Here is a 26,669-nt window from a genome sequence, read left to right as displayed (position 1 = left end):
CAAGTCTCCTATATACAAAGGAGGGGTACGCTAATTGGACTGAGCAAGTCCTTTAAAATATGAGCTTGGGCTAACGCCTTCATCGCCCTAACAATGATTAAAGACATAGGCAACTAACTGACCAAGTTGTTATCCAACTAGCAAGAGTACAAGTTGGGATACAACTTGGAGAAGAACTCTATAAATGAGGCAAGGCGTGCCTCCTATGGGTACACTATCTTTCAAAAATCAAGGCAACCTCCCAGAGGGTAGGCTCTAAATGAGGCTCGCTTCCAAAGGAGCACGGCCTAATGAGACATAGCATGTCTCCTAGTAGGGGTCTAATTTCTATCAGTGTTTAAAAGACTAGTAAAGTCTACTACATAAACGAAGGGAGCTCTACTTGGACTGAGCAAGTCCCCTAAGGATGGGCTTGGGCTAGCGCCTTCATCGCCCTCTCCTCTGTTACCAAAATGAGACCCCCTTCTCTATGCTAAGGTTTGCACAATTAGGGTTTGAGAAGCCTTGATCTAGTTCTTGATGATGTGAAATTGAGGGAATTGAGAAGAAGGCTTGGAGTGGCTGCCATGGAAGCAAGAGATGGAGGCAAAGATGATGCTGGATCTTGAATTTTTGAGAAGGAAAACCATTAAACATAGGTTCTAGGGCAAACAATAGCAGATCTAGGGTTTTTAGAGAAATGGAAATGGAAGTGATCGGAGTGAGGGTGGATCCAATCGGGTTAGGGATTAGTGAGGGGAAAGCATCATAGAAATTTCAAAATTTGAGTACCTGCAGCTACTGAAATGAAACAACAAAATTCTATTGATACTTATAACACCATATCTTCATAATGAGACAGACCAGGGGATGTAAAAAGAAGATTACGCCACAAGGCCATTGACGTAAACTATACAGTACGTGATCAACAATTAAAACTTCAATCACCTCTTCTTCAATTCTTACATATAGCATTAGCACAAACTGCAATAACCTTTGTCGGTTGACAGAGTCATAAGAGAAAGATGAATTTATCTCATTTCAAAGCATAGAAATGGCTTACACAAGCTAAGTTAAGGAATTGAAGCATGATACATAACAATATCGATATGCATAAGCAGTGGTAAGCATGAAGTTGAGACAACAACTTAAGTACAACAACTTGACAAGCAAATACAAATCATAATAGGATTATGTTTGTATGCAAACTAGAAAATAAATTTAGAATAAAAAAAAATAATAGAGTTCTAAGTAAAAACTTAGATCAAGCCAATTTTCAGAAAATCAATGTGAAGGTGAATTCTACAGACTTGCCTTTATCTTTCAGAATATCAAAGAGAATGATCAAATATGGGGCATACAAGGCATCAAGATCCATTAAAAAAACCATCATTGAAATGAACATCCATGGAAATGAGATCTAGGGGCAGATTAAAAAGCAGGCATACCAAAGATAAGAAGAGGAGTTAAAAGGGTAACCTTCCTATCAGTTATCCTTCCTCGAAGTTACGGAATGGCGAGGTTGCAGGCTCATCTTTTCTACTCCGAGAATCTCCAACGATGGAACCTAGTGATGATCGGTAAATGAGGTTTTAATGGTGATTTGAGATGCTCTTCTGAGAAGGTAAAAATGATTGGAGCATATTGGGGTTGAAGGAAAAGGAGGCTGAGATGGCACAAACTAGGGCAAGTGCGAGAGTTTTTACGGAGAAGTGAAATGGGTTTGTGAATGGAAATGGGGTCGAATAGGTGTGGAGATGGGGAAGAGATGATGATAGCTCGTAGTGGTTGATTTGGGCGAAAAAAAAGGAATGAAAATGGAGATGGGGTGAAGCAGATAAGACAAGATGGTGGTGGATGGTGGTTGGGATGGTGAAGCTCCGGTGGAGGTAGAAAAGGAGGCCGGGAGTGATGGAGGAATTGCAGAGGTGGGGGTTTTGGGTTTGAAATGGAGGAGATGATGGCTGCTACCGGAAGAAAATTGAAGTGGGTTTGATGGTGGCTGTGATGGGGATTTGGGTATTTGAGAGGGTTCTACGAATCTGGGGTGTGGGACAAAGGTGGTGTTGGTGGTGGAGAGATGGGCGAAAATAATGGGGTTCAACTATGGTGGAGGTGTGACCGGAGTTAGGGTGGTGGTCGGAATAAATGGGGGTTGATGGTGGTGAAGATTGGAGACACAGAGATGGTAATGGAGGTTGATGATGGCTCGGATTCCGGTGGGGTTTGAATGGTGTAAGAAGGTGGTGGGATTCGGGGAGAGTAAGAGATGGGGTTTAGGTTAGATTGGGGGTTCTGTAGAGGGGGATGATCGGATTCCGGCAAGGCCACCGGAATCCATGGAGGTTGGAAGTGGATGGGTAAATGAAAGGGGGTTTTGGTGGTGGTGGAGGACCGGAGAAGATGGCGTTGGGCCGGATTTCCGCAAGGATGGCCGGACGGTTGGGGAAGATGATGATGGGGCAAGCTCCTTCTCCTCCTCCCTCTCCTTCTCACTTGCCTGCCTCGAACGAAAATGAGGCTCCCCCTTTTTCAACCCTAATTTGTTTAGTATTTAAAGGAAAAATGATAAATTCTCACCCCCACTATTTCATGGACAGCCCCCTTTTTAGTGTATTTGACTATTCTTTTATACTACAAAGGGGGGGCTCGGGTAAGAAATGGGGCATAAATTATTTTCTCTTTGCATGCTCTTAACCCTCTGATTTGATCCAGCGGCCAATAAAGATTGCTTGCGAAGGAAGCAATATAAAATTGCCAAGAATGCCCTCCTTCACATGGGAAATGACGTATTTCACCCCTCCCCCTCTGAACTTGCACCACGACACTGCCTTAGCTCGTTCGCTAGGCAAACGTGCTCGGATCTTGACGAAATTTTACAAGGACCTTGGTGGGACCCTAAGCCAGCCTAGGGTGCAATTTGGGGCTCTAACACACTGATTTGAAGAAGTTATTCATAAAACATGAAGGTGCAGGGCACGGCCAAAATGCGGTGTCTACAATATGACATCACCACAATCATGTTCATAGATTTACACTAAATCGTCTTGTCTTCTAGCCTATAAGGAACCACATATTATTGTGACTCTTATAACAAATTCATTACAAGTCAAAAATGAGTCAAAGCCATGCAATTCACAGAATATGGTGATAGTGTTGAATAGGAAAACGATATTAACAATATCATGTTTTGTTAATTCCATCCAAGTATTCCATCCCCTAGTGGTTAAAGAACTCTAGAAAATGCTATCACAATTTTCAATCCAAATAAAAGAAGAGTATAACCATAATAACTTGGGAAAACAATTAGAACATGATATGGTTCATATTAGCAGATCAGAGTACTAGTATTGACACTATATATATATATATAAAAAATCATTACTGAAGGAGTAACAAAACAAGAGAACCAAATAGGCTTTCTCAATGGATTCGAAATTGGTGTCTATACCAAAAAGTGGTCAAACAAACTCTTTTAAAATAAAAGGAATAAGTTACGTAATTGCAGCTATCAAAACAAGATAAAAGAAGTGGATTTAGTGTCATTAACACTATGCAATGTGAGCTATACACATAGGAAATCTAAACCACAAAAAGTAACCCAAATTCCAAACCCCTTATACAAAACAAGCCATGAATGGGAGGAATCTGAATAAAAAAAATTGACCAATATCTAAATAATGAAGCAAAAAAAAACAACCAAATATAAGAAATCCAAATCAAAATTTTAACCTTTCACAGTCGCAACCTGAAAATTATGAGTGAAATCAATGAAACTTGTAAGCTCTGTGTACTTTAAAGCTATACAACATGAGAGATATTAACAATGAAAATGCACAATGCAAGAGAGACAAGTTCAGCTTTTGTGCACTCCTAGTGAGAAACAGGTGATTTCTAAACATGTGATGACTTTTCTACTCATACACAACCTGTTCATTTTTCATCTTAATAAGTTTTAATATGAACTGAAAAGCTTTACCATCTTATCTTATCCAGTTCAAAGTTCAAAAATGAAAATTTCTTGAAAAGCTAAACTGGTGAAACTGAAATACACAAGAGGGGGGGTGAATTGGTTTTAACACTAAATTTATACCTTTTTCGTTTTGAGCATTAAACCTAATTTGAATTTTCTTCTCTTGATTAGATTTTGGTTAGTTCAACAAGATCAAATCAAAAGAAAATACCAAACCAAAATAAGAATGAAAATACAAGACAAGGAAAGAACACACCGATGTATAGTGGTTCGAGCAAAGCCCTACTCCACTCTTCTTAAGATCGTACTTAAGGATTTCCACTATTGTGAGACCTCGACGATGCCCGGCTCTGAGGCGATTACACTTCCAAGGGATATTAAATGAGGATGCCCTTGACACCTTTACACCGACTCTCCTTCTTCGCCGAGTTCTAAGCGATACTCCTTAGGGAATTAAGATAGGATGCCCTAGCCACCTTTACAAGAATACAAGATGACTAGCTTGGCTTCTCTTGAAAGCTTGATGCACGTTGTAGTCCCTTGAATGCTTCTCCAAAATAGGTTGCAAATGAAAGCCTAAATCCAAACTCAATCGATTTGCAAGAGCAAGGCAAGTTTAGGGAGAAAATTAAATTCTTAAGCTAAAATGAGTTGCAAGTTGTTTTAATGCTTAAGGAGGTTTTTTCAAATATTCAAGAGAGGAAAATAATCCTCTTGAATGTGTATATATAGCTTCTCAACAAAATATGACCGTTTGGGGTTAAAGAAATCAAAAAATAATTTTTAATTCAAAAGCTAACGGCTATATTTTGAGCTGTCGCGACGTTCTCGGAGTTTCGAGAGAACGGCCAGAAGAAGAAAAATTCTACTGAACCATTTCTCGGAGTTCCGAGAGAAGGGCCAGAAGTTGTTAAAAAACTACTGGACCATCTCAGAGTTCCGAAAAGCCTAAAATTAGCAGACTTTTTATATTTTTGATGCTATTTGATTTTGGGCTTTTGGAACTCAATTCCTAAGATAATTTGGAATGTTTATGAGGGTCCCAACATGTTGGTCCACCACATAACCATTCACTAAACCATTCAAGTTCTTAAGTGTTTTTGAAAACTCTTTTGGAAAACCTTGCATTGACTTAGAAATCTAAAGAGAAAAGATGTACAATGAAATCTATGTAACATTCAACTTCTATTTAGCCTTGGTCTTCAATTGGTCTTCCATTTTGTGTATGCTTGCTTGAGAGATGATGTGAGCTCCACTTAGCTCCTTTGACTCTTGTGTGGTACATCTTCAAGCATGACCATGTGGAGTGTTGGTTTCTTCAATGATCAACCTATCTTAACACAACACTTGAAGGCAAATTGATTAGTATTCAAGAACATAATCAATTATGTTTAGAATCATCAAAACAAGATAGGAGAGTAGACCCTTGGGCTTACAATCTCCCCCTTTTTGATGATGACAAACAAAATTGATTATGAGGTGTGTGTGGAGTGACATAATAGGCAAGTGAATGCAGGAACTCCCCCTCAATATATGCACACTGATAAATGATAAAAAGTAAAAGTATATAGTGCATATAGGCATTTGAATAGATAATCAATTTCAAACTTCTCCCCCTTTTGTCATCGACAGAAAGGGCGAACTAAAATGTACAGCAGTTTAGGAGTGAATGAAGATTGAGTTAGGTACTCCTCCTAAATCAATGCTTATGGTATAAAATATGTAGCCAAGTAATGCACATATACCTGTTCATGATCGAGATATTGATATATTGTCAAATTTGTTAGGTATTTTAATTAAGGTAAAGGTACCTCTCCATCTTAGAGAACTAAGAAGGCTAAGAGTACCAATTGAGTGATTTTTAAGATTAATGTTTGACATCTCATTTATGCAGATACTACCAAACAAGGATGATATATATATATATATATATATATATATATATATATATATACTTTATAGATAAGCTGTTGAAAGGCACAAAGTATTTAGTTGGCAATTTCTTTGACTTGATCCGCACTCCAAATGTTTAAGGCACTTCGGATATAACATATTATATCATCGCTAAGGGGTTTTGTAAAGATATCAGCCAATTGTTCCTCAGTGTTGATATATTTTAAGCAAATAGCCCCTTTTTGTTAGTGATCCCTAAAGAAGTGGTGCCTAATCTCAATATGTTTTGTTCTAGAGTGTTGTATGGGGTTCTTTGTCAAGCTTATAGCACTAGTATTGTCACATTGGATGAGAATATTTTTCATTTTAATTCCATAGTCCATCAATGTGCTTTTCATCCATAGGACTTGTGCATAGCAAGCTCCAGCTGCCACATATTCTGCTTCTGTTGTGGATAAAGCTACTGAATTTTGTTTCTTGCTAAACCAAGAAACAAGTAATTTGCCCAAGAATTGACAAGTCTCACTAGTGCTTTTCCTATCCACTCTACATCCAGCGAAGTCTGCATCTGAATATCCAATGAGAGTGAAGGCAGTAGATCTTTCATACCATAGTCCCAGACTTTGGGTTCCTCTAAAGTACTTGAAGATCTTCTTGACTGCCGATAGGTGAGACTCCTTTGGATCCGATTGAAATCGAGCACAAAGACAGACAGTAAACATAATGTCTGGTCTGCTGGCTGTCAAATAGAGTAAGCTACCTATCGTACCCCTATACATCTTTTGGTCCACAGATTTGCCAAATTCATCATTTTCTAGCTTAGCAGTTGTACTCATGGGAATTATTGATGTCTTACTGTTATCCATGCCATACTTCTTTAATAACTCCTTTATATATTTTTCTTGATTTATAAATATCATATTTTGGTATTGTTTAATTTGGAGTCCTAAGAAGTAGGTTAACTCACCCATCATGCTCATTTCGAATTCATTTTTCATTAGAGTTGCAAATTCATCACACATTTTTTGATTTGTTGAACCACAGATGGTGTCATCCACATAAATCTGGACAAAGAGGATATCTTGCTTTTCTCTTTTGATAAATAATGTTTTATCCACCTTTCCCATCTCAAAACCTTTTTCAACTAGGAATGTGCAAAGCCTCTCATACCAAGCTCTATGAGCTTGCTTCAACCCATATCAAGCCTGAAGACATGATTTGGATGTTTGTAGTCTTCAAAACCTGGAGGTTGCTCAACATACACTTCCTCTTGGATATAGCCATTTAGGAAGGCACTTTTGACATCCATTTGATATAGTTTAAATCCTTCATGAGATGCATATGCCAAGAGTATCCTAATAGCTTCCATACGGGCAACAGGAGCAAATGTCTCATCATAGTCTATTCATTCCTCCCGATTGTACCCTTGGACTACAAGCCTAGCTTTATTTCTAGTGATAATTCCATTTTCATCCATTTTGTTTCTATACACCCATCTCGTGCCAATGACTGGATGATCACTAGGCCTAGGCACTAGCCTCCATACCTTGTTCCTTTCGAATTGACTCAACTCTTCTTGCATAGCCATCAACCAATATTCATCTTTTTCAGCTTCCTTGATGGACTTAGGTTCTAATTCGGATAGAAACGCCAAGTTGTTACTCACACTTCGATAGTATGATCTAGTTCTTACCGGCGATGTAGCATCACCTAAGATTTGGGATTCAGGATGATCTACCAATATTCTCCTATCCCTAGGTAATGAGTCTTCATCTAAACTCTCAACTTCCTCACTAGGTAATGTATTACTTGTAGATGCATGGGGAGGAACATTTGTCTTAGGTAAGAGGTGTTTAATAGGTTCATCATCATCATGTGGCATTTCTTGAGGTGTTGGCTCTCTCTCATCAAATGTAACATGCATGGATTCTTCTACAACTAGGGTTCTTCTATTAAATACTCTATATGCCTTGCTATGTGTAGAATACCTTAAGAATATGCCATCATCCGACTTCTTATCAAATTTGTGTAAGTTATCTTTAATGTTCAAGATATAGCATTTACAACCAAACACTCTAAAATAGCTTATATTTGGTTTCAAGTTTTTCCAAAGCTCATAAGGTGTTTTCTTAGAAATTGGCCTCATATATACCCTATTTATGATATAGCAAGCGGTGACCGCTTTCGCCCAAAAGTATCTAGGGAGATCATTCTCATGTAACATAGTCCTAGCCATTTCTTGGAGGGTTCGGTTCTTTCTTTCTACAACCTCATTTTGTTGAGGTGTCCTAGGTGCCGAAAAATTGTGTTTGATGCCATGTTCATTACAGTAAGTGTCAAAGAGTATATTTTCAAACTCCGTTCCATGGTCACTTCTAATGTAAGATATGGCAATACCTTTTTTCATTTTGGATTTGATTACACAACTTAAGAAAATTTTCATAGGTTTCATCTTTATGTGCTAAAAATATGACCCATGTAAATCGTGAGAAGTCATCTACAATGACAAACACGTACCTCTTTCCACCTAGGCTACTTGTCTTCATTGGTCCAAAAAGATCCATATGAAGTAGTTGCAAGGGGTAAGTGGTTGAGATCATATTTTTAGGGGCAAATGAGCTTTTCAATTGTTTCCCTAATTGACAAGTTCTACAAATGTGATCTTTGGTGTACTTGAACTTAGGTAATCCTCTAACAATGTCTTTTGAGGAGAGGGTTGAAATGAGATCCATTCCGGCATGACCCAATCTCCTACGCCTTAACCAAGAATCTTCACTAATGGCATTAAGACAAGTTATGTTTTGGAGTCTAGGATCATCTAGCCCAATAGTGTAAATGTTATTGTCTCTAGAACTTATGAATTTTACTTTTCCATCTATCTTATTTTTAACAATGCATTTGTCGGGATTGAAGACTACTTCAAAACCATTGTCACACAATTGACTAATGCTAATAAGATTATGAGATAAGCCATCAACATAAAGTACATCATGTATGGGAAAGGTAGAGTTACCTATGGTGCCTTCTCTTTTGACTTTTTCTTTCTTATCATCTCCAAAGGTAACATCCCCACCATCCTTGAGTGATAGGGATGCAAATTGAGTGAGATCTCCGGTCATGTGTCTAGAGCATCCACTATCAAGGTACCATGTGTTCTTCTTATTATGGTTTTTAAGGCATACCTACATATGAATAGGCAAGTGAGTTCCCTTAGGTACCCAAATTTTCCTAATCTTGCTAAGTTCATTTATTTTTACTTTAGAGTTCAATTTGATTTTATCTTGTTTAGCATATATGCAAGCAACCTTATAATGTCCTTCTAGACCACAATAAAAGCAAGTTTTAGTACCACTAGAAGAAGCTTTTACAAATTTATTTTTATAATTTGACAATGTAGTATTCCATTTATGTCCAAGTCCACTTTTATCATGTGACAATCTTTGAATATTAACAAGCCTATCCAATTTTAGTGAACCATGTTCAAATTTTTCAAAGAGTTTCTTTAACTCATCATATTCATAAGATAGTTTACTATTTTCATGCTTTAGCTTGTTGTTTTCAATAGATAGTTCTTGTCGGTTTTCATTTAAAATCTTGATGGTAGCATTTTGATTATGAATTTCAATTTTATATTTTTCATTTTCATCATCTAAAAATTCATAATCTTTCTTTAACCAACCAAATTCCTTTGTCATGTTAGAAAGAGAATTTTCAAGTGATACATTTTTATCAAATTCAATTTCAAGTTCATCATGTGCATTTTGTAAGGAATCAAGAACTTCTTTTAAAACAATAACATCATTTAAGGTACTTACCTCTTGATTGTCATTTGTTGAGGCCATGAAGCAAACATTTTTTGCTATCAAGCAATCTTCTCCATCATTTGGTTCGCCTTCACTTTTATTTTCCTCATCCCATGTGGCGGTCATTCTTTTCTTGCCTTCTCTTCTCTTGAAACGATTGTTTGAGGTAGGCTCATTGTTGAGTGGACAATCCGGGCGAATGTGTCCAAGTTTCTTGTATCCATAGCATCGGGGTTGAGATGATCCGTCACTGAGCTCTTCTTTCTTCTTGAGTGGACAATCCGGGCGAATGCGTAGATAGATGATTCATTTTAGATTCTTTAACTTGGTTGGTTCCCTCATGGGTAACTTCTAAGGTGTCCCAAATTTTCTTTCCCGAATTCAAATTTGACACTCTATTGAATTCTCTAGGTGACAAAGCACAAATTAGGGAATTCATGGTTTTGGCATTGTAGTTTGAAGCTTGTTGTTCGGCTTCGGTCCAATCATTTAGATTTCTAGTGGGTAATGTATATCCATTATGAATGGCTCTCCACATTTGGTAATCTTGGGTTAAAAAGATTTTCATTTTGGTTTTCCAAAATCCATAATTTGTTCCATCAAAATAGGGTGGCCTAGTGTTTGAGTATCCTTCATGGTGCTGAGGGTAGTTTGCCCTTTTTAGAATCTTTTCTCTAGACCGGTTAGGGTTTTAAATAAAGTAGAGACGGGGCTCTGATACCAATTGAAATACACAAGAGGGGAGGTGAATTGGTTTTAATACTAAATTTATACCTTTTTCGTTTTGAGTATTAAACCTAATTTGAATTTTCTTCTCTTGATTAGATTTTGGTTAGTTCAACAAGATTAAATCAAAAGAAAATACCAAACCAAAATAAGAATGAAAATACAAGACAATGAAAGAACACACCGATGTATAGTGGTTCGAGCAAAGCCCTACTCCACTCTTCTTAAGATCGTACTTAAGGATTTTCACTATTGTGAGACCTCCACGATGCCCAACTCCGAGGCGATTACACTTCCACGGGATATTAAATGAGGATGCCCTTGACACCTTTACACCGACTCTCCTTCTTCGCCGAGTTCTAAGTGATACTCCCTAGGGAATTAAGATAAGAAGCCCTAGCTTGGCTTCTCTTGAAAGCTTGATGCCCGTTGTAGTCCCTTGAATACTTCTCCAAAATAGGTTGCAAGTGAAAGCCTAAATCCAAATTCAATTGATTTGCAAGTGCAAGGCAAGTTTGGGGAGAAAATCAAATTCTTAAGCTAAAATGAGTTGCAAGTTGTTTTAATGCTTAAGGAGGTTTTTCCAAATATTCAAGAGAGGAAAATAATCCTCTTGAATGTGTATATATAGCTTCTCAACAAAATATGACCGTTTTGGGTTAAAGAAATCAAAAAAAAAAAATTAATTCAAAAGCTAACGGCTATATTTTGAGCTATCGCCACGTTCTCGGAGCTCCGAGAAATTCTCGGAGTTCCGAGAGAACGGCTAGAGGAAGAAAAATTCTACTGGACCATTTCTCGGAGTTCCGAGAAAATGGTCAGAAGTTGTTAAAAAACTACTGGACCATTTCTCGGAGTTCCGAGAAGCCTAAAATCAGCAGACTTTTTATATTTTTGATGCTATTTGATTTTGGGCTTTTGGAACTCAATTCCTCAGATAATTTGGAATGTTTATGTGGGTCCCAACATGTTGGTCCACCACATAACCATTCACTAAACCATTTAAGTTCTTAAGTGTTTTTGAAATCTCTTTTGAAAAACCTTGCTTTGACTTAGAAATTTAAAGAGAAAAGATGTACAATGAAATCTATGTAACCTTCAACTTCTCTTTAGCCTTGGTCTTCAATTGGTCTTCCATTTGGTGTATGTTTGCTTGAGAGATGATGTGAGCTCCACTTAGCTCCTTTGACTCTTGTGTGGTACATCTTCAAGCATGACCATGTGGAGTGTTGGTTTCTTCAATGATAAACCTATCTTAACACAACACTTCAAGGCAAATTGATTAGTATTTAAGAACATAATCAATTATGTTTAGAATCATCAAAACAAGATAGGAGAGTAGACCCTTGGGCTTACAGAAACTTATAGTGTAATAGTGAAGAGAAAAAATTGAACGCATACCACTTGTAATGCTAAAAGTGAAAAGGAAAATTAGACTCATGTAGCTTTATTGTGTAAAAAAAAACATCAAAAATTAAAATGAAACAATGGCTACAAGTTATTCACCACACAAAATAAAATGAAATGAAATAAGAGAATACACTGTCCTCTCCCAACATCATTTATACAATAGCTATAGATTTTCACATCTGCTAATCACTCTGGGTTAAAATTTAGAAAACTCATAATGACTATACCTATATAATTCAATCCATCTGATTCTAACAATTCCATGTCCCAGAATTTCAACATCAATTAACAGAATCACAGTAGCTATTTTCCTTCATCCAATCCCCATATATCTTGCTTTTCATCTTCTTCTTTTACACATGTATTATTTATATCTTCTTACAACTCAAGATTAATAAAACAAACAAATTCCTTTCTATTAAGAATTATTTCATCGATTAAAGCTAAAATTAAGACACACCAGTGAATATGAACTCATGGATCAGCATCATGAAGGAGATTTCAATGAGATTCCTTCAAAATTTTAGGCCAAATAATAGCTTCTAAAACAACTACATCATTTTTCACAAAGAAATTGAACAGGATTTAGAGAGATTTCACCTATCTGAACTTTAAAAGCATATCAAGAACAATCATAGAGCTATCTATATTACAGCCATTCAATCACAAAAATTTACTAACCTGAAGTGAGATTTTCCTTCCTCTTTTAGCTTTCTATTTCCACTGATGTTGCAAAGAAATAAGAGCTCCACAAGAAAATGCTTGATCTGGTACAGATCTTACAAGATTTGAACCTTGATACAAAATCGTGCTTGAGAGAAATGAAATCTGACCGAAACTACAGATCTTACAAGATTTGAACCTCGATACAAAATTGTGCCAGAGATAAATGAAATCTGACCGAAACTCAAATGAATTCACCAGAAGAGGTAACCAAAGGAGATGATTATGATCGAAGAAGAAAGGTTTAGGAGTTAGGGTTTCTAGATTGAGCTTCAAAACAGATCAAAGATGGAGGCAAGAGTAAAAAGATTGTAATTGTAATGGATGTGTCACCGGAAATAGGCCTGCATCTCGCTGGAATCTGGCAAGGATCTGATCAGAGAAGAAGGTTAGGGTCTAGGAAATTAGGTTTTCTCCTCCCTCTCTCTCTCTCTTTCTCTCTCTGATTAAGTTAGAATAAAATTCTAGATTATCACAAATGATGGCTTAAGGTTATATTTATAGTTTTTTTTTTTTGTGTTGATATTGGCACTATAAGTGGATTGGGCGAGCGGATTTGCGCGAAAAATTGATGGGCGCATGCCCAAAACGTGTCTTATTCGGCCATGCACGGCCCTCTCCAGGATAAATCCACCCCCATTTTCTGCTTACACTATGCTTCTTGCCCGGCTCATCTTATTTGGCAAATCTGCTCGGATTTCGACGAAATTTTGCAGGGCCTAGCTGGGACCCTAAGCTAACCTAGGGTGCAATTTGGGGTCCTACATCACTGATTTGATGGGATTTTCACAAATATAGAGGTTTCGGGTACGGTCAAAATGGGGCGTCTACACATAGCCGCTCAATATTATCCAAACTTCAACTATCTGATTAAGACGGGAACTAGAACTGACGATGCTTTGGCTAATGATCGCGTTGCGAAACTGCCCACTGATCTGAGAAATGAAAAGAAACCTTTGGTGGTTCTTAAAGGAGTTAACAATGTGGAGACCTCTCGTTAATCTTCCAAGAAGACAATTCAGAAAGGAGACAAGCCTATTCATAAGCCGAATAGAGAGTTCACTCCATTGTCTACCCCTCTTGATAAAGCTTTGAGAGAATTGGTCGAAGTGGGTAAACTTGAACTTCCTGTCCGGATTACAAGAAAAACAATCTCTATGCCTTCTAGGACCCAAAGAGCACACCCTTGAAGCCCTTTAAAAGAGTGCCTTAGAAAACCCACACATTTTCTTCTCTTTCTTCAAGTCGGATATGTACTCTTTTTTCCTTGGTTCACAAAACTGTGCATCAAGAGTTAAAGACGTTTTACTTCTGCTTGTTTTTTTTCCAAGTCGTACAACCACTCTCCTATTCACATTGAATAGATCCGAGAGCAACAAAAAAGGGTCCCGTTTGGTTTTTCCTTCTTGGGAGTTATCCATTTGGAGATACAACAAGTGTCCCTTTGTAAAACAGTTTCTATTCTATAAGAAACCCACAAAACATATCCTGCTGACCTTGCCAAATTCTAAGGTAATCGTAACAGTTTTACTCTCTTGGGCTGCGGCAAAACAAGAGGAAACGTGAGAGAAACAGAGAAGGGAAGAGACAGATAAAAAGAGAAAGAAAGACGGAGAGAGAAGGAGAAGGAGAAAGTGGGTTTCTTCTTTAGTGTTTTTTCTTGGGTTTTCTATTGTGGTTTTCTCTCGGGTCACTCTTGTACGGCCTTTGTTTGAGTGAACCATGGAAAGGGTTGTGGGTTTTGGTTTTGGTTTAATCCATTGTTTTCTCTTAGTGAAAGATCATGTTTCTTGCCCGTGGATGTAGGCTTGACCGAACCACGTAAAATCTTGTTGTTCATCTTGTGGCTTGATTTATTACTTTTACTTTCTGTTTAATTTGTGCACGATCGGATTGTTTTACACAATAGATTTTCTCAACTAGTTGTATCAGAGCTCAGGGCGTGGTAACCTCGGTTGGCCTCCGAGGGCGGGAATGTCCCTCGGTGAAGATCTCGAAAACCCTGGTGTAGTATCTCGTGGTTCCCATGTCGCCGCTGCGTGGAGGGGCGAGATGGTCCATGTTGCTTCCGAGTGGAGGGGGAGATTGTTGGGGTTCCACGCAAAAGCAAATAGTCCCACATCGATTATGTTAAATGGATGGGGATGAGTTATAAGGTAAAGGGCAGCCTCCCTCTAATGGCTAGCTTTTAGGGGTGAGTTCTACCCGGTTAAGTTCCCTATAACAAATTACTAAGATCTGGTGCACGATCAGTATGCATGTATTTTAAAAGGAGACTGATATCCGCATTACCACTTTGTTTTTCACTTTTTAAATGCAGTATCATCTGAAAACTGTAAAACAAAGTGAGTAGTGCCATTACGAAAATAGGTAGTGCTGATATCAGCTGCCATTAGAAAATGCATAAATAGTGGACAAAAGAATAAGTCAGGGCCACGTGTTTGATAACATAAATCATACATTGTTGGATCATGTACACGAGTCCAGTGGATGAACGGTTGGATCATTGAAATAGGTGGGCCCAATTTGTACCTCTTGCTAATATTGATCTAGGTTGTTATCTACTGTCGATCTGAATATCCAAATCCCTTGATCCAACTGTGCGTGCTTTTAGGGTAGGAAAAGTTTAATCGTTTATTTACAGCCCTAGATCTAATGGATAAGATCTTTGTTAAGCATTCCTTACATGATGTGAAGCACGAGGACATTAGATTTAGTGGGCCACTATTTACACCATCTAGATATGCCGAAATAGTGACCGTTGGATGATCCTACCTCCTTTATCAGAAAAGGGATTTCTGAGATATGTCTCATTGATGGTGGGTTTAGATTTCCTGAATCAGGCGCTGGAATCGGGATCAGATTCCATTCTACTTGATTCTCTTGGTTCAGAAAAAGAAAGATAAAGGAAAAACTACTAGAAATACACTAAATAAAAACGTATCTACAAGAATCCCCCGAGATATTTTAAAGGGGAGTGATAAATCGACCCCTATGTCTCTCTCTCTAACCCAGAGGAGAGAGAAAGACACGTAGGGTCGATTTTTGTGCCTTAAGTAGCTTTTAATCTGTTCTTTTACCCATTTACCCTTGCCCCTAGTTGTGATAATGTAGATTATGAAGAAACCCCTAAAATCTCTCATTTCGTTAGTAAAGGCAACAAATTGGTTGGAAATCTCTCTATCAAATAAAGGTAAGGATAGTGTACGCCCATACTGTCCAATATTGTTCAAAAAGTATTATCTGGGCCACACCATAGGATGATCCAAACCGTCCATTTGATGGGTCACAATGTAAATAGGCTGTGGCCCAAAACTCATGGGAATGATAAATGCGCCCCTTTTCGTTACATGGGACAGCCAATAGCAGTGTATGTTGCAATCAAATCTGTTGAATCCTTTACATGTGAAGTACAACAGCCCCTTTACAGTCATAATATACACTGCAGCTGGGTGTCCCAAGTAATGAAAAGGGGCGCATTTATCACTTCCAAAAATCATTTCCATAGGATAATCCTACCCGTCCAATCTTATATAGGAACCCCATATTATGGATATGGATACCTTTACAGATCGGGGTGTTGGGATCATCCTATGGAAATGATTTTTGGGCGACAACCTATTTATGTAGTGGCCTGGCAGATGGACGGTTTGGATCATTCTATGGTGTGGCCCGTACAGTATTTTTTTTTAAAAGAATGGATTATACGGGAGTACACCATATAAAATCTCATTTAAAAGAAAGGGAAAGATAGAAATGTTTCCTTTATTTGAGAGAGAGGAGAGATTTAAAAGGTAAGGGTAAAATGGGTATTAAAAGCTATTTAATGTACAAAACGGTATAATTGGTAACTAAGAAAATTTTAGGGGGATTCACTCGTGAATACGTTTTGATCTAGGGAGTTTCTACTTTCTAGTAGAAATTTTAATGCACAAAACGGTATAATTCGTAATTAAGGAAAGGGCGATGATATTTTCGCCCCCTACAGTACGCATGCGCCCTCTTATAACGTCATTCGACGTCGAAAAGCATTAATGTTTCCCAGCGCATGCGTACTGCAGGGGGTGAAAATATCATCTCCCTTAAGAAAATTTCGCTATACTGTATATAGTGAAAACGGTATAATTGGTAATACCGTTTTAGAAATGATTTTTTGGGCACAACCTATTTACGTTGTGGCCCATCACATGGACGGTTTGGATCATCCTTTAGTGTAGTCCCTACATTACTTCTTGGAAAATACGGGACTATAAGGGCTTACACCATATAAAAAGGGAAATGTTGTCAGCACTCCTGTATTTTGATGAGAGCACTCCTCACTTTATTAAAAGTACAGTATGGCCCGCACCATAGGATGATCCAAACCGTCCATTAGATGGGCCACAGCCTAAATAGGTTGTGCCCCAAAGTTCATTTCCATAGGTTGATCCTAAGCCTCTGATCTATCAGGGTTAGGATCATTGAATCCCTCTACAGATCGGAGTAGAGGATGTGGACTTCCCCATTGATATGTTGTAGAGAATCAGATGTGACGATGAAGTTCAAAACTTTGGGGTCCCAGAGGATCCAAATTCGCCCTTTAACTGCGTGACTGTAATTTGCATAAGCAGCCCAGTTGTCACAAATTTCATCAACATATTCATCAAAAATGTCAGAGGTAGCTTTTGTTTCTAAGAGGCATACAATAGTGCTGATAACATTTCCCTTAGGCTCTGTTCACTTCTTTTCCCTGGTGCTGTTTTTCCTGGAAAACAGCCTTTTTTGTCCCTGACAAGACAGAATTTCTGTGTTCACTTCTTTCCAGAGAAAAATATTATCAGATGTGGAATTTCTTGTTTAAAAGCTGAAAACGATGTGGAAATTGACTCTTTCCCTGTTACTCAAGATTTAGTTTCCAATTAAATATATCGAAAAGAGGCTTTCCAAGGAAAACGAAACCTTTTCCTTGACAGTTTCCTTGGATTCCTTTTCCTTCTGCCATGTCACCTGGAAAGGAAAGGAAAATGAAATCCTTTCCTTTCCTTTCCGGAGAAAAGAAGTGTACAGAGCCTTACAGAAAATTTTACTATACGGTATATAGTGAAAACGGTATAATTGGTAATACCATTTAAGAAAAGATTTTTTGGGCACAACCTATTTACGTTGTGGCCTATCACATAGACGGTTTGGATCATCCTTTAGTGTTGTCCCTACATTACTTCTTAAAAAATACGGGACTATAAGGGCTTATACACCATATAAAAAGGGAAATGTTATCAGCACTACGGTATTTTCATGATTACTTTCCTCACTTTATTAAAAGTAAGGTATGGCCCGCACCATAGGATGATCCAAAATGTCCATTAGATGGGCCACAACCTAAATAGGTTGTGCCCCAAAAAATAATTTCTATAGATCGGAGGGTTAGGATCAACCTACGGAAATAATTCTTGGGGCACAACCTATTTAGACCGTGACCCATCAAATAAAGGGGTTTGGATGATCCTACGGTGGTGGTCATACCATACTTTTAATAAAGTGAGGAGTGCCCTTATCAAAAAATTATCTCGACCAATCTCAATTTCTCGCGAGAGAAAAAGACTATCTCTCATCTCGCCGGTCTTTTTATCTCTTATCTTGCAAAACCATTCGTATTTCTTCGTATAAGACGCCATAAATATCCAACCCGTTTTAGAAGTATATTCCTACGTTTTTTTGGTAGGTAATATTGTAATAATATCCAAAACCCTTTGAATCTTCTTTTCCAATAATTCCCAATCTATCCCTCTTCCTCGGACTTTTGATAGACCTTACTTGCATTATCTTTCTCAGATATGTTAACGAGAGTAAGGGAGGTGGAATCTCGAACTGCTCGTCGATCTAGGGTTTCGATCTCAAGATTAATACGAGAAATGAAGTAAGTAGTAGATCCACTTCTTATCAGTTTATAAATCCAATTTTATCTCTTCTTTTGTTGTTGAATTTTCTCTTGATTTTGTTTGTTCTGTAAAGTTTTTTTTTTTTTTTTTTTCATTAGAGTTTGTGAGATTTATTTGAGAAACTTTTGAATTTGTCAGATTTAAAGCGGAAATGATGGATTCGATTGTGATGATTTGGTAGTTTTAGTGGTTAATTGTAGAACATAATCGATTATCTAATAAAAATTATGAAAGATCCCACATCGGAAAGGGAGGAAAAGTTACTTGGCTATTTATACGTGGATTTCCCCTCTCCCTATGTAGACGCGTTTTCAGCATCTCCAAGGGGCGGGCCTCGCGGAGTGAGTCGGGTAGATGACCCAGAACCGGACAATATCTACACAGTGGGGTCAGGGCGTGACAAATGATGCTTTGGATCTTAGTCGGATCTTTTTTTTGTTTTTTTGGTAGTTTTGGTGGTTAATTGTTGGTAGTTTTGGTGGTTAATTTGATGTCTCTAGATCTGTTTGTAGTAGAAATGATGCTTGGATCGGCGTAATGTAATGATGATGAGATTCAAATTCAACAAATATAACTCTTTTAATTCTCACTTGTCTACGTCGAGGTTCGTTGCGTAATGTTTAGTTAATCAAGTGAGTGCTCATATGGTTCCGTCTCACTTTTATGTTACCTGTACAGGGGATCCAATAACATTTGCTTTCTGTGTCGTCCAATGATGTATGAGATATCCTAAAGATGATCTGTAATGCCCTAGTTTAACACCCTAGCAACCAGCACAATCCAATGCATATCCTATCCAAGGTTTTAAATTTCGGTTTTGATTCTGGTTTCAGTCGGCGGAAAATGGAAACATTTCAATTTCGGTGGAAACCTTGTAAAATTATCGAAACGTAAGGAAACATGTGGAGATGATGAAATTTTAAGATAAAACTTCGGGGAAATGCTAGAATAAGCACAAATACATACTTAGAAACCATCATATAAGGAAGAAAGCCTTCCATAATGGCTTAATCACATGGAACACCTAGTGATATGCGTTGTTGCACATGTATGGAATAGTAAAGTCAATAAAGAAGTACAATATAATGAAGTATACGAAAGTACAATGACCAGTCTCCCTTCTAAGGGCCCTAACTCCATGTCAATATCACCTAGAGTTACAAGGTATTATTGGTCCTATGCCCGATCTAGCATCCCATGCCTAATATACGGTTGCTTTGTTGTGTAGTTCGATGATGTTGCCTACCAAATATCATTCTTTACATTAATGAAATGGAATGAAATGTAAATCATAACATTGTTCAATTTTTTGTCATTCCGACTATTTCGGTTGAATTTAGGGAATTTCGGTCAAAATTTCAGGGACATAATGATGTGAAAGGAATTCTTGTAGATTTCGTTTCGGTGAGGATGTAAATGGAAACATTTCGGTCGTTTTGGGGAAATTTAAAACCATGATTCTATCACATGACTACCAACAAAATAATGGATGTCACTCCCAAGAGAATGTCTAGTATGTCTTGGATTTGTTCCAAATCTTCTTCATAGATGAGGATGTTGTTCAATCCTTAAATTAGGTAATGGCACCGATAATCTAGAAACGCTGACCTTCTTATGATACGATAGGTGTTCATGGTATGCATCTGGAATGTTTGGGCTTCCAGAGCATTGAAACTATGATTTACAGAATTCAGATACTAAATGGATGACTATCTAGTTCTTGTTGTCGCTGTTCCTGTCAAAGCTATTCTAGCTTCCTGCCATTTGGAAAGAACACCAACAATGTGTTTACATTTGGATGATACAATACATTATTGAGTTTTATTATTTCTACCTAAATATATTTATGACATCCTCATTGAATGCTCACCAGTTCCAGTTAGAAAAGAAGAATACCAGAATGGTGATTCCTTGAGTGGGGACCTATTTCTGAGTGGAATTATTTTTGGTCAGATTCTCAACACAACACTTCACAATTGCATCACTGAAGTTTCATAATTATGTACTCTTAGACTTGCACTCTCCTTGTATTATTCAGATAGTATCATTGTCCCCTTAGATAGATAATTCGTATTAAAATCTTCTTCTTATTTGAGAATTTGGATAGGGTAGTGAATCATACTGGTTTATAGCATATCTAGATGTAATAGCTATTTAATTATGGTAATATGTTTTCTTAAGATCTGTAATCTTCATGATGCATTGACAACGTCTGCTTAGAAAACTATTCCTTCAAAAAATTGAAATCCATATCTTTGGGCTGCAAGTCCAAAGTGTGTTTCAAAATGTTTCTGCATATGATCTTATCACTCTAAGAACTGCAACTAAAAGAAAATATGCCAATACCTTTTAGCAAGGGTCACGACACAGCTCCCATTCCAAAGTATCATTAGCATTTTTAGTTTATTTTTGATGTTGAATAAAAGTTGAACCCTGCATGAAATATCAAGTTGTGTAGAAAAGTTGAACAAAATCTACTTATCTTTTATGTGAATTGACTCCCTCTTCCATATCCTGCTATTATGTTTGTCATCTTACAGAACAAGGAAGGTCTTTGGGATTTCTGTCTCTCTTATTCTCATCAATATGGCTTCTATAATGGAGCGTGCCGATGAGAATCTTCTCCCAGCTGTTTATACAGAAGTCAGTGAAGCGTTCAGTGCTGGCCCTACTGACCTAGGATATCTTACGTTCATTCGGAACTTTGTGCAGGCACTGTCATCGCCCTTGGCAGGTATACTAGTCCTTCACTATGACCGCCCTACAGTTCTTTCAATGGGCACTGTATGCTGGGCCTTATCAACAGCTGGAGTGGGTGTGAGTCAACATTTTCACCAAGTTGCATTCTGGAGGGCAATAAATGGTTTTGGGCTGGCCATTGTGATACCCGCACTACAGTCTTTCATTGCCGATAGCTATCTGGATGGTGTACGTGGCACAGGATTTGGATTATTAAGCCTTGTTGGGTCTATAGGCGGCATAGGAGGTGGTGTTCTTGCAACAGTTATGGCTGGTAAAGAATATTTGGGTGTACCAGGATGGAGATGCGCTTTTGTCATGATGGCACTACTAAGTTTGCTGATTGGGTTCCTTGTTTTCCTTTTTGTTGTGGACCCTCGGAAAGCACTTATTACTCATGGGACTGGTGAGAGCTCTGAAAGGTAGCATTTATTTTCTTGAGCATCTTTGGATCCAGCTACTCTGTTACCAGATAATGTTGCTAGTTTCATTCAATCTAAGATCTTTATGCAGCTATATGTTGTGCAATAGATTCCAGCTTAGGAATTTTACTCCTGGGGACATCATAAAAAAAAAGGGCGGCCCAATGCACGAGGCTCCCGCCATTGCGTGGTCTGTGGAGGGCTAGATGTACACAGCCTTACCCCTGCTTTGCAGAGAGGCTGTTCTCGTGACTCAAACCTGTGACCGCCAGGTCACAATGGAGCAACCTTACCTTTTTCGTGACTCAAATCCTGGGGACATCATAGAAAGGGAAAAGTTTCTGTTTTGTTAATCAAAATAGTATAGATGGTCCCCTTTTGCATTTCTGGTTTTGAACATCTACCTTCGACAACCTTGTCAAACCTTGGCCCAGCAGTTATTCTGATTGTTGAATTTTCAAATGTATGTTGTCTGTAAATTGTGGTTTTGTTGGATTCATTATAAACCTGTTGACTTGAGCTCAAGGACAGATACAGAAGTGAGTGTGTGTGTGTGTGCGCGCGCGCGTGAGGGGGCGGGGTTGACCCCCCTTCAAAATGAGATCTTTTCCGGTATTTGGTTAACTTAGGGTTTTTTTTACACTAGCAGTTTTTTCATTTTCTTGTTTTTTACATTAATGATTTTTTTCGTTTACCGTTATTCATTTCTTTTTTCATTTCTTTTTTTTCCATCACTCCCACAAGCTCTTATTGGAAGGTTAGGTCACTTTTGTTCTTTCCCTACTAGTCCGTCTATATTTGGATCACTTTTTGGTTTTTTCGGATGAGGCTTCTCTCTCTCTCTCTCTCTCTCTCTCTCTCTCTCTCTCTCTCATCTGCCACCACTTCAATATACTCTGGCTGCTGTTTGACTTATCTTGCTGGCAATGAATATTTCAGTTGCCCTACTATTGTTTTCTTTTTCATTTATGATATTGCTACCCAACTCTAGTGAACACAAACAAATACATGTATATTGTCTAGGATCTTTTCATACATATATGCCCCCTGAAGGAACATAAAGATGGATATATTCATGTTTCTTCAACAATTGATAGGCACCATCTTGCTTTCCATTTTAATCACTTAGGGCATAGTTATTTTACACTGTACGTTCTTCTCTTTGTTCAAAGGTGTCCCATGTCCAGGCAGATTACTGGAGAAAATGTAAGGAAGATACTGTATATATTCTTTTGGACTACTATTTTTATGCTTTTAACTAGGTTTTGAAAGAATTAAAGTTGCGGGAAAAGACTTTTTGAATTCAATTAGGTGTTAAGGATTTTAGGTGGAGCATGTTGTTAGATTTTTTTTTGGGGGGGATTTCTGTTGGTGACTATTTGGAATTCTAATAGAAGAATTTCAATTTCAGTTGCATCTAGTTGATTAATTTGATCAATTAGAAGTTTCGAATGTGTCTGCTTTGTTTTCACTTCTCTTATCTTTTAAGTCGACAGTACAAAAATATATTCTGGTACTGTATTACATAATAAGAAAGTCAAGATGAACAAGAGAAAGGTAGTTGGTTTCTGCCATATAACCTTTCTGGAGCAATATCATAAAAAATAATCAGTTACTTTAGGTGAACTCTCATAGAAAGTGGAGGAGGAACAAGAAATTGTATGGTATTTTTCTCACATTCTTCCAGACATAATACCCTCACACCGAATCAAGAAAAAGGGCAAATAAAAATCAATACCATCTCACTTTAGACTTCTTTCGACATCTAAAGCAATCCAAAGAGCATGTCCCCAAAAGACATCATTACATTAACATTTGACCACACATCAACAAAGCCAGGAACCCAAGCTCCGGTGATACTAGTCAACTAGTCGACATCACACAAGAACAGGAAAATACAAGTCATGAAATTGAACTTGCTATTCTAATTGAATTTGGATTCCAATTGCTCCCTTGAACCACCCTTCTGGTGAGGCCCTGCAAGTGCTGACTTGTAATTTTCTTTTAATATATTTTTTAGAATCCCTTCCAATTACAGAGGTACTAGATGATAACATATATGTTCCATTAACAAGCATGAGAAAGGCTTTCCTTCCTTTCAGTCATCAGCCCCTCTATTGGTCTGGTGTCATCTTCATGATTTTGTTGATTGAGAGAGAAGGAACTCCCTTTAATGTTGTGCAAATGATCATCTATGTAGCTGTCACTTATAAAAACTAGTAGTAATCTGAAAGCACTTGTCAAGAAAATATCTGTACATTTCTGTTTTTAATCTATTTGAACTACTCAGATTCAAATACCTGTGAAGAAAATATCTGTACATTTCTGTTTTTAATCTATTTGAACTCTACTTAGATTCAAATATTTTCTCTTCTCTTTCTTGAAAACTTACTGTGAGAGTCCTTATTACCATCTAGAAGTAAGCAAAATAAGTGACCACAGAAGCACTGGTTTAGGAAACAGATCAATACTTTGTTACAAGAGTAAGCAACAATAGTTTTTCTCTCTAATAGGTCTCCTTGTTTCCATTCAAAAAAGAAGAAGATCTATTTGTTTTATTAAATTGCAACAATTTCAAAATCTGGTCAGGCATGTTTACGGTTTAGATACAGTCATACAGACATGAGGATACAATGGTATGTTGGTGTAGCACTAAATAACATTTTTTTATACAATTTCATAAAAGCATATAATTCTTCCGTCCACGGGATTACACTAACATGGGTCCAATTAATTATTTATCTGATTTTTTCATTTCCAGGTCTGATTTAATTGAGAAGGGCAATGCAATGTCACCATCTTTATGGAGTGATTCTTGGATGGCTGTGAAAGCTGTTACGAAAGTACAAACGTTTCAAATCATTGTCTTGCAAGGGATTGTTGGGTCGCTGCCTTGGACTGCTATGGTTTTCTTCACCATGTGGTTCGAGCTGATCGGTGAGCACTGATTCAAACCCTTACAGCTCTTATCTACTCTACAGAGTTTGTTCATGAAATATTACTGATTTAATGGCCCAAATATTATAGTCACAAATATATCAGATATTTTCGAAAATATCGCAATTTTTTTTGCTATTTTTTTATAAAACAACAAAATCCTGAAATTTTGCCAAGATTTTGAAGAGGCAACTGATAGTGTCACTACCATGTTTTAATAATTGCATAAAACTTAGTCTGTGTTTTCTTTTTTAATTGGCCTGTGCTAGCTGCTTGGTGTAATAACCTTTGACCACTCTTTAAATAATAAAAGACAAGATTTGTTAAAGTGAAATTATCAAACGAGTTTTTATATGGTGTAAGGCCTTACAACAATACGATAGGGGTGCTACCCTTGATATTTTATCCAACAGCAACTCACTTTTTAAGAAGTGTTGGATCAAATATCTAGGATGGTACCTCCACTGCACAAGGGTCTTATTGTTGTAAGGCCTTACACCATATAATTTCTCAAAACGAATTGTGCTGGTATCATTTCCCTTTAAAAGTTCACTGTGATATGTTCATATTTTATTTCTATCGTGAAAATATCACAAAAATGCCTGCCAAATGTATTTACGAAATTTGAATGAGGCTGCACAGAGGGGGGAAACCCTCTCATGACATTATGAGAGAGGGAAAACCCTTCCTGAGAAATTCCCTTGACAAATATGTGTGTGACTATATTCAAAATATACTAATACTTATCAAAATCAACCCCCCCCCCCTCCCCCCCGCCCCCCGCCCCCCCACTCCCCAAAAAAAAACAGCCAGAACAACAACAGGAAATCCAGTGAATTTATTCACATCATCTTCGCATACGTGAATAACATCAGCATACATTATTTGATTCTTTCGCAGGCTTTAATCATAACAGCTCAGCTGCCCTTCTCAGCCTTTTTGCCATTGGCTGTGCCATGGGTTCCCTCTTCGGCGGATTTATCGCAGACAGAATGTCGCGTATATACCCACAAGCTGGCCGTGTCATGTGCGCTCAGTTCAGTGCCTTCATGGGCATTCCCTTCTCATGGTTCCTCCTTACAATAATCCCTCAAAAAGTAGAAAATTGGTCTATATTTGCTGCCACCCTCTTTCTCATGGGCCTCACAATAAGCTGGTGTGCTACCTGTGCAAACAACCCCATGTTCGCCGAGGTTGTCCCCTCGAAGCATCGCACCATGATATATGCATTCGATCGTGCTTTCGAAGGTTCCTTTTCTTCATTTGCCGCACCTGTTGTTGGCCTCCTTTCGGAGAAGATCTACGGTTATGATCCAAAGTCAGTGAATTTAACGCACGGATCGGCACGTGAGGCATATGCACTATCAAGGGGATTACTATCAATGATGACGGTTCCTTTCGGATTGTGCTGCATGTTTTACACCCCATTGTATATGACTTTCAAAAGAGACCGCGAGAATGCTAGAATTGTGATTTTGAAAGAGCAAGAGATGACATGAAGAGCCTTACTTTCTAGGGCATTTGACTGTGAAATCTTAATCTGAAAGCACTCTCCAAACTGAGCTGAGCAACTATACAACACGAGGAAGGTGAAGATGGCTGATAATTTATGGAATCCAAGGCTAAGTCTCCTGAATCAGAACTGTAAGTTCCTTGAACCCCCACCATTGCGAGTTTTGTATTTAAACTTTGTATGACTTGTATTCATGATTCCATGCATGAGAAAAGTGCAGTCCTCTGTAAATTTGGGGCTGTCATTTTTTGTCCAAACCATTCACTTGTTGGGGACAGGACCCAAAACTCTCACACCCATGGAGGAATACTAGCTGTCCGATTTGCACCCTTTAAATGGTCAGTTTTAAGAAAATAGAAAGGCCACATTCCACATTAACAGGGAATGCTTTTCACAACTGAAGAGGTTTAGACTAGACCCGGCAAAAAGTGACCCGGACCTGCGGGTCTACCTTGCCCGCCCGTAAATTACACGTCCGGTTCAATAATTACTGACCCGTTTGAAATTGACCCACGGGTCCACCCGGTCTATCAAAACTGGGCCGGGCCGGGTGGATCCGCAGGTGCACGTAAAAAACCCCGTCAAAAGTCAAAACCTCGTATTTTCATTTTTTTTTTTTTTTCATTTGCCGAC

The 26,669-nt window shown here is 38.0% G+C and overlaps 1 protein-coding gene and 1 long non-coding RNA gene across 2 annotated transcripts in view; one reads left to right on the top strand and one right to left on the bottom strand.

Annotated features, from left to right (window-relative positions):
- LOC143849538 (uncharacterized) overlaps positions 1–12,940 on the bottom strand; it is a 31,787-nt gene extending 18,847 nt beyond the window's left edge. The window contains exon 1 of the long non-coding RNA XR_013235696.1: positions 12,466–12,940. This is a non-coding gene — a long non-coding RNA (uncharacterized LOC143849538). The remainder of the gene's footprint in view (positions 1–12,465) is intronic.
- A 5,310-nt stretch (positions 12,941–18,250) lies between these two features.
- LOC143851095 (uncharacterized) lies at positions 18,251–26,365 on the top strand. Its single transcript, XM_077360421.1, has 4 exons — positions 18,251–18,403; positions 20,966–21,586; positions 24,348–24,523; positions 25,424–26,365. The coding sequence occupies exons 1-4, from the start codon at positions 18,321–18,323 to the stop codon at positions 26,020–26,022; spliced, it is 1,479 nt and encodes a 492-aa protein (XP_077216536.1). The 5' UTR covers positions 18,251–18,320; the 3' UTR covers positions 26,023–26,365.
- Positions 26,366–26,669: the final 304 nt, after the last annotated feature.

Source organism: Tasmannia lanceolata, unplaced genomic scaffold (assembly GCF_043159265.1).
Source record: "Tasmannia lanceolata isolate RefF3 unplaced genomic scaffold, GAP_Taslan_0.1 ptg000018l, whole genome shotgun sequence".
Lineage (NCBI taxonomy): Eukaryota > Viridiplantae > Streptophyta > Magnoliopsida > Canellales > Winteraceae > Tasmannia > Tasmannia lanceolata.
Note: the sequence above shows the minus strand (reverse complement) of the source record. Positions and strands in the feature narration are given on the sequence as shown.

What these genes read in the sequence shown, in the direction of transcription:
- LOC143851095 (XM_077360421.1), top strand. Translation starts at nt 18,321, where the DNA reads ATGTTAACGAGAGTAAGGGAGGTGGAATCTCGAACTGCTCGTCGATCT. An exon ending in AGATTAATACGAGAAATGAA is followed by an intron (nt 18,404 to 20,965) that starts GTAAGTAGTAGA and finishes GTCATCTTACAG; the next exon opens with AACAAGGAAGGTCTTTGGGA. An exon ending in CATGTGGTTCGAGCTGATCG is followed by an intron (nt 24,524 to 25,423) that starts GTGAGCACTGAT and finishes ATTCTTTCGCAG; the next exon opens with GCTTTAATCATAACAGCTCA.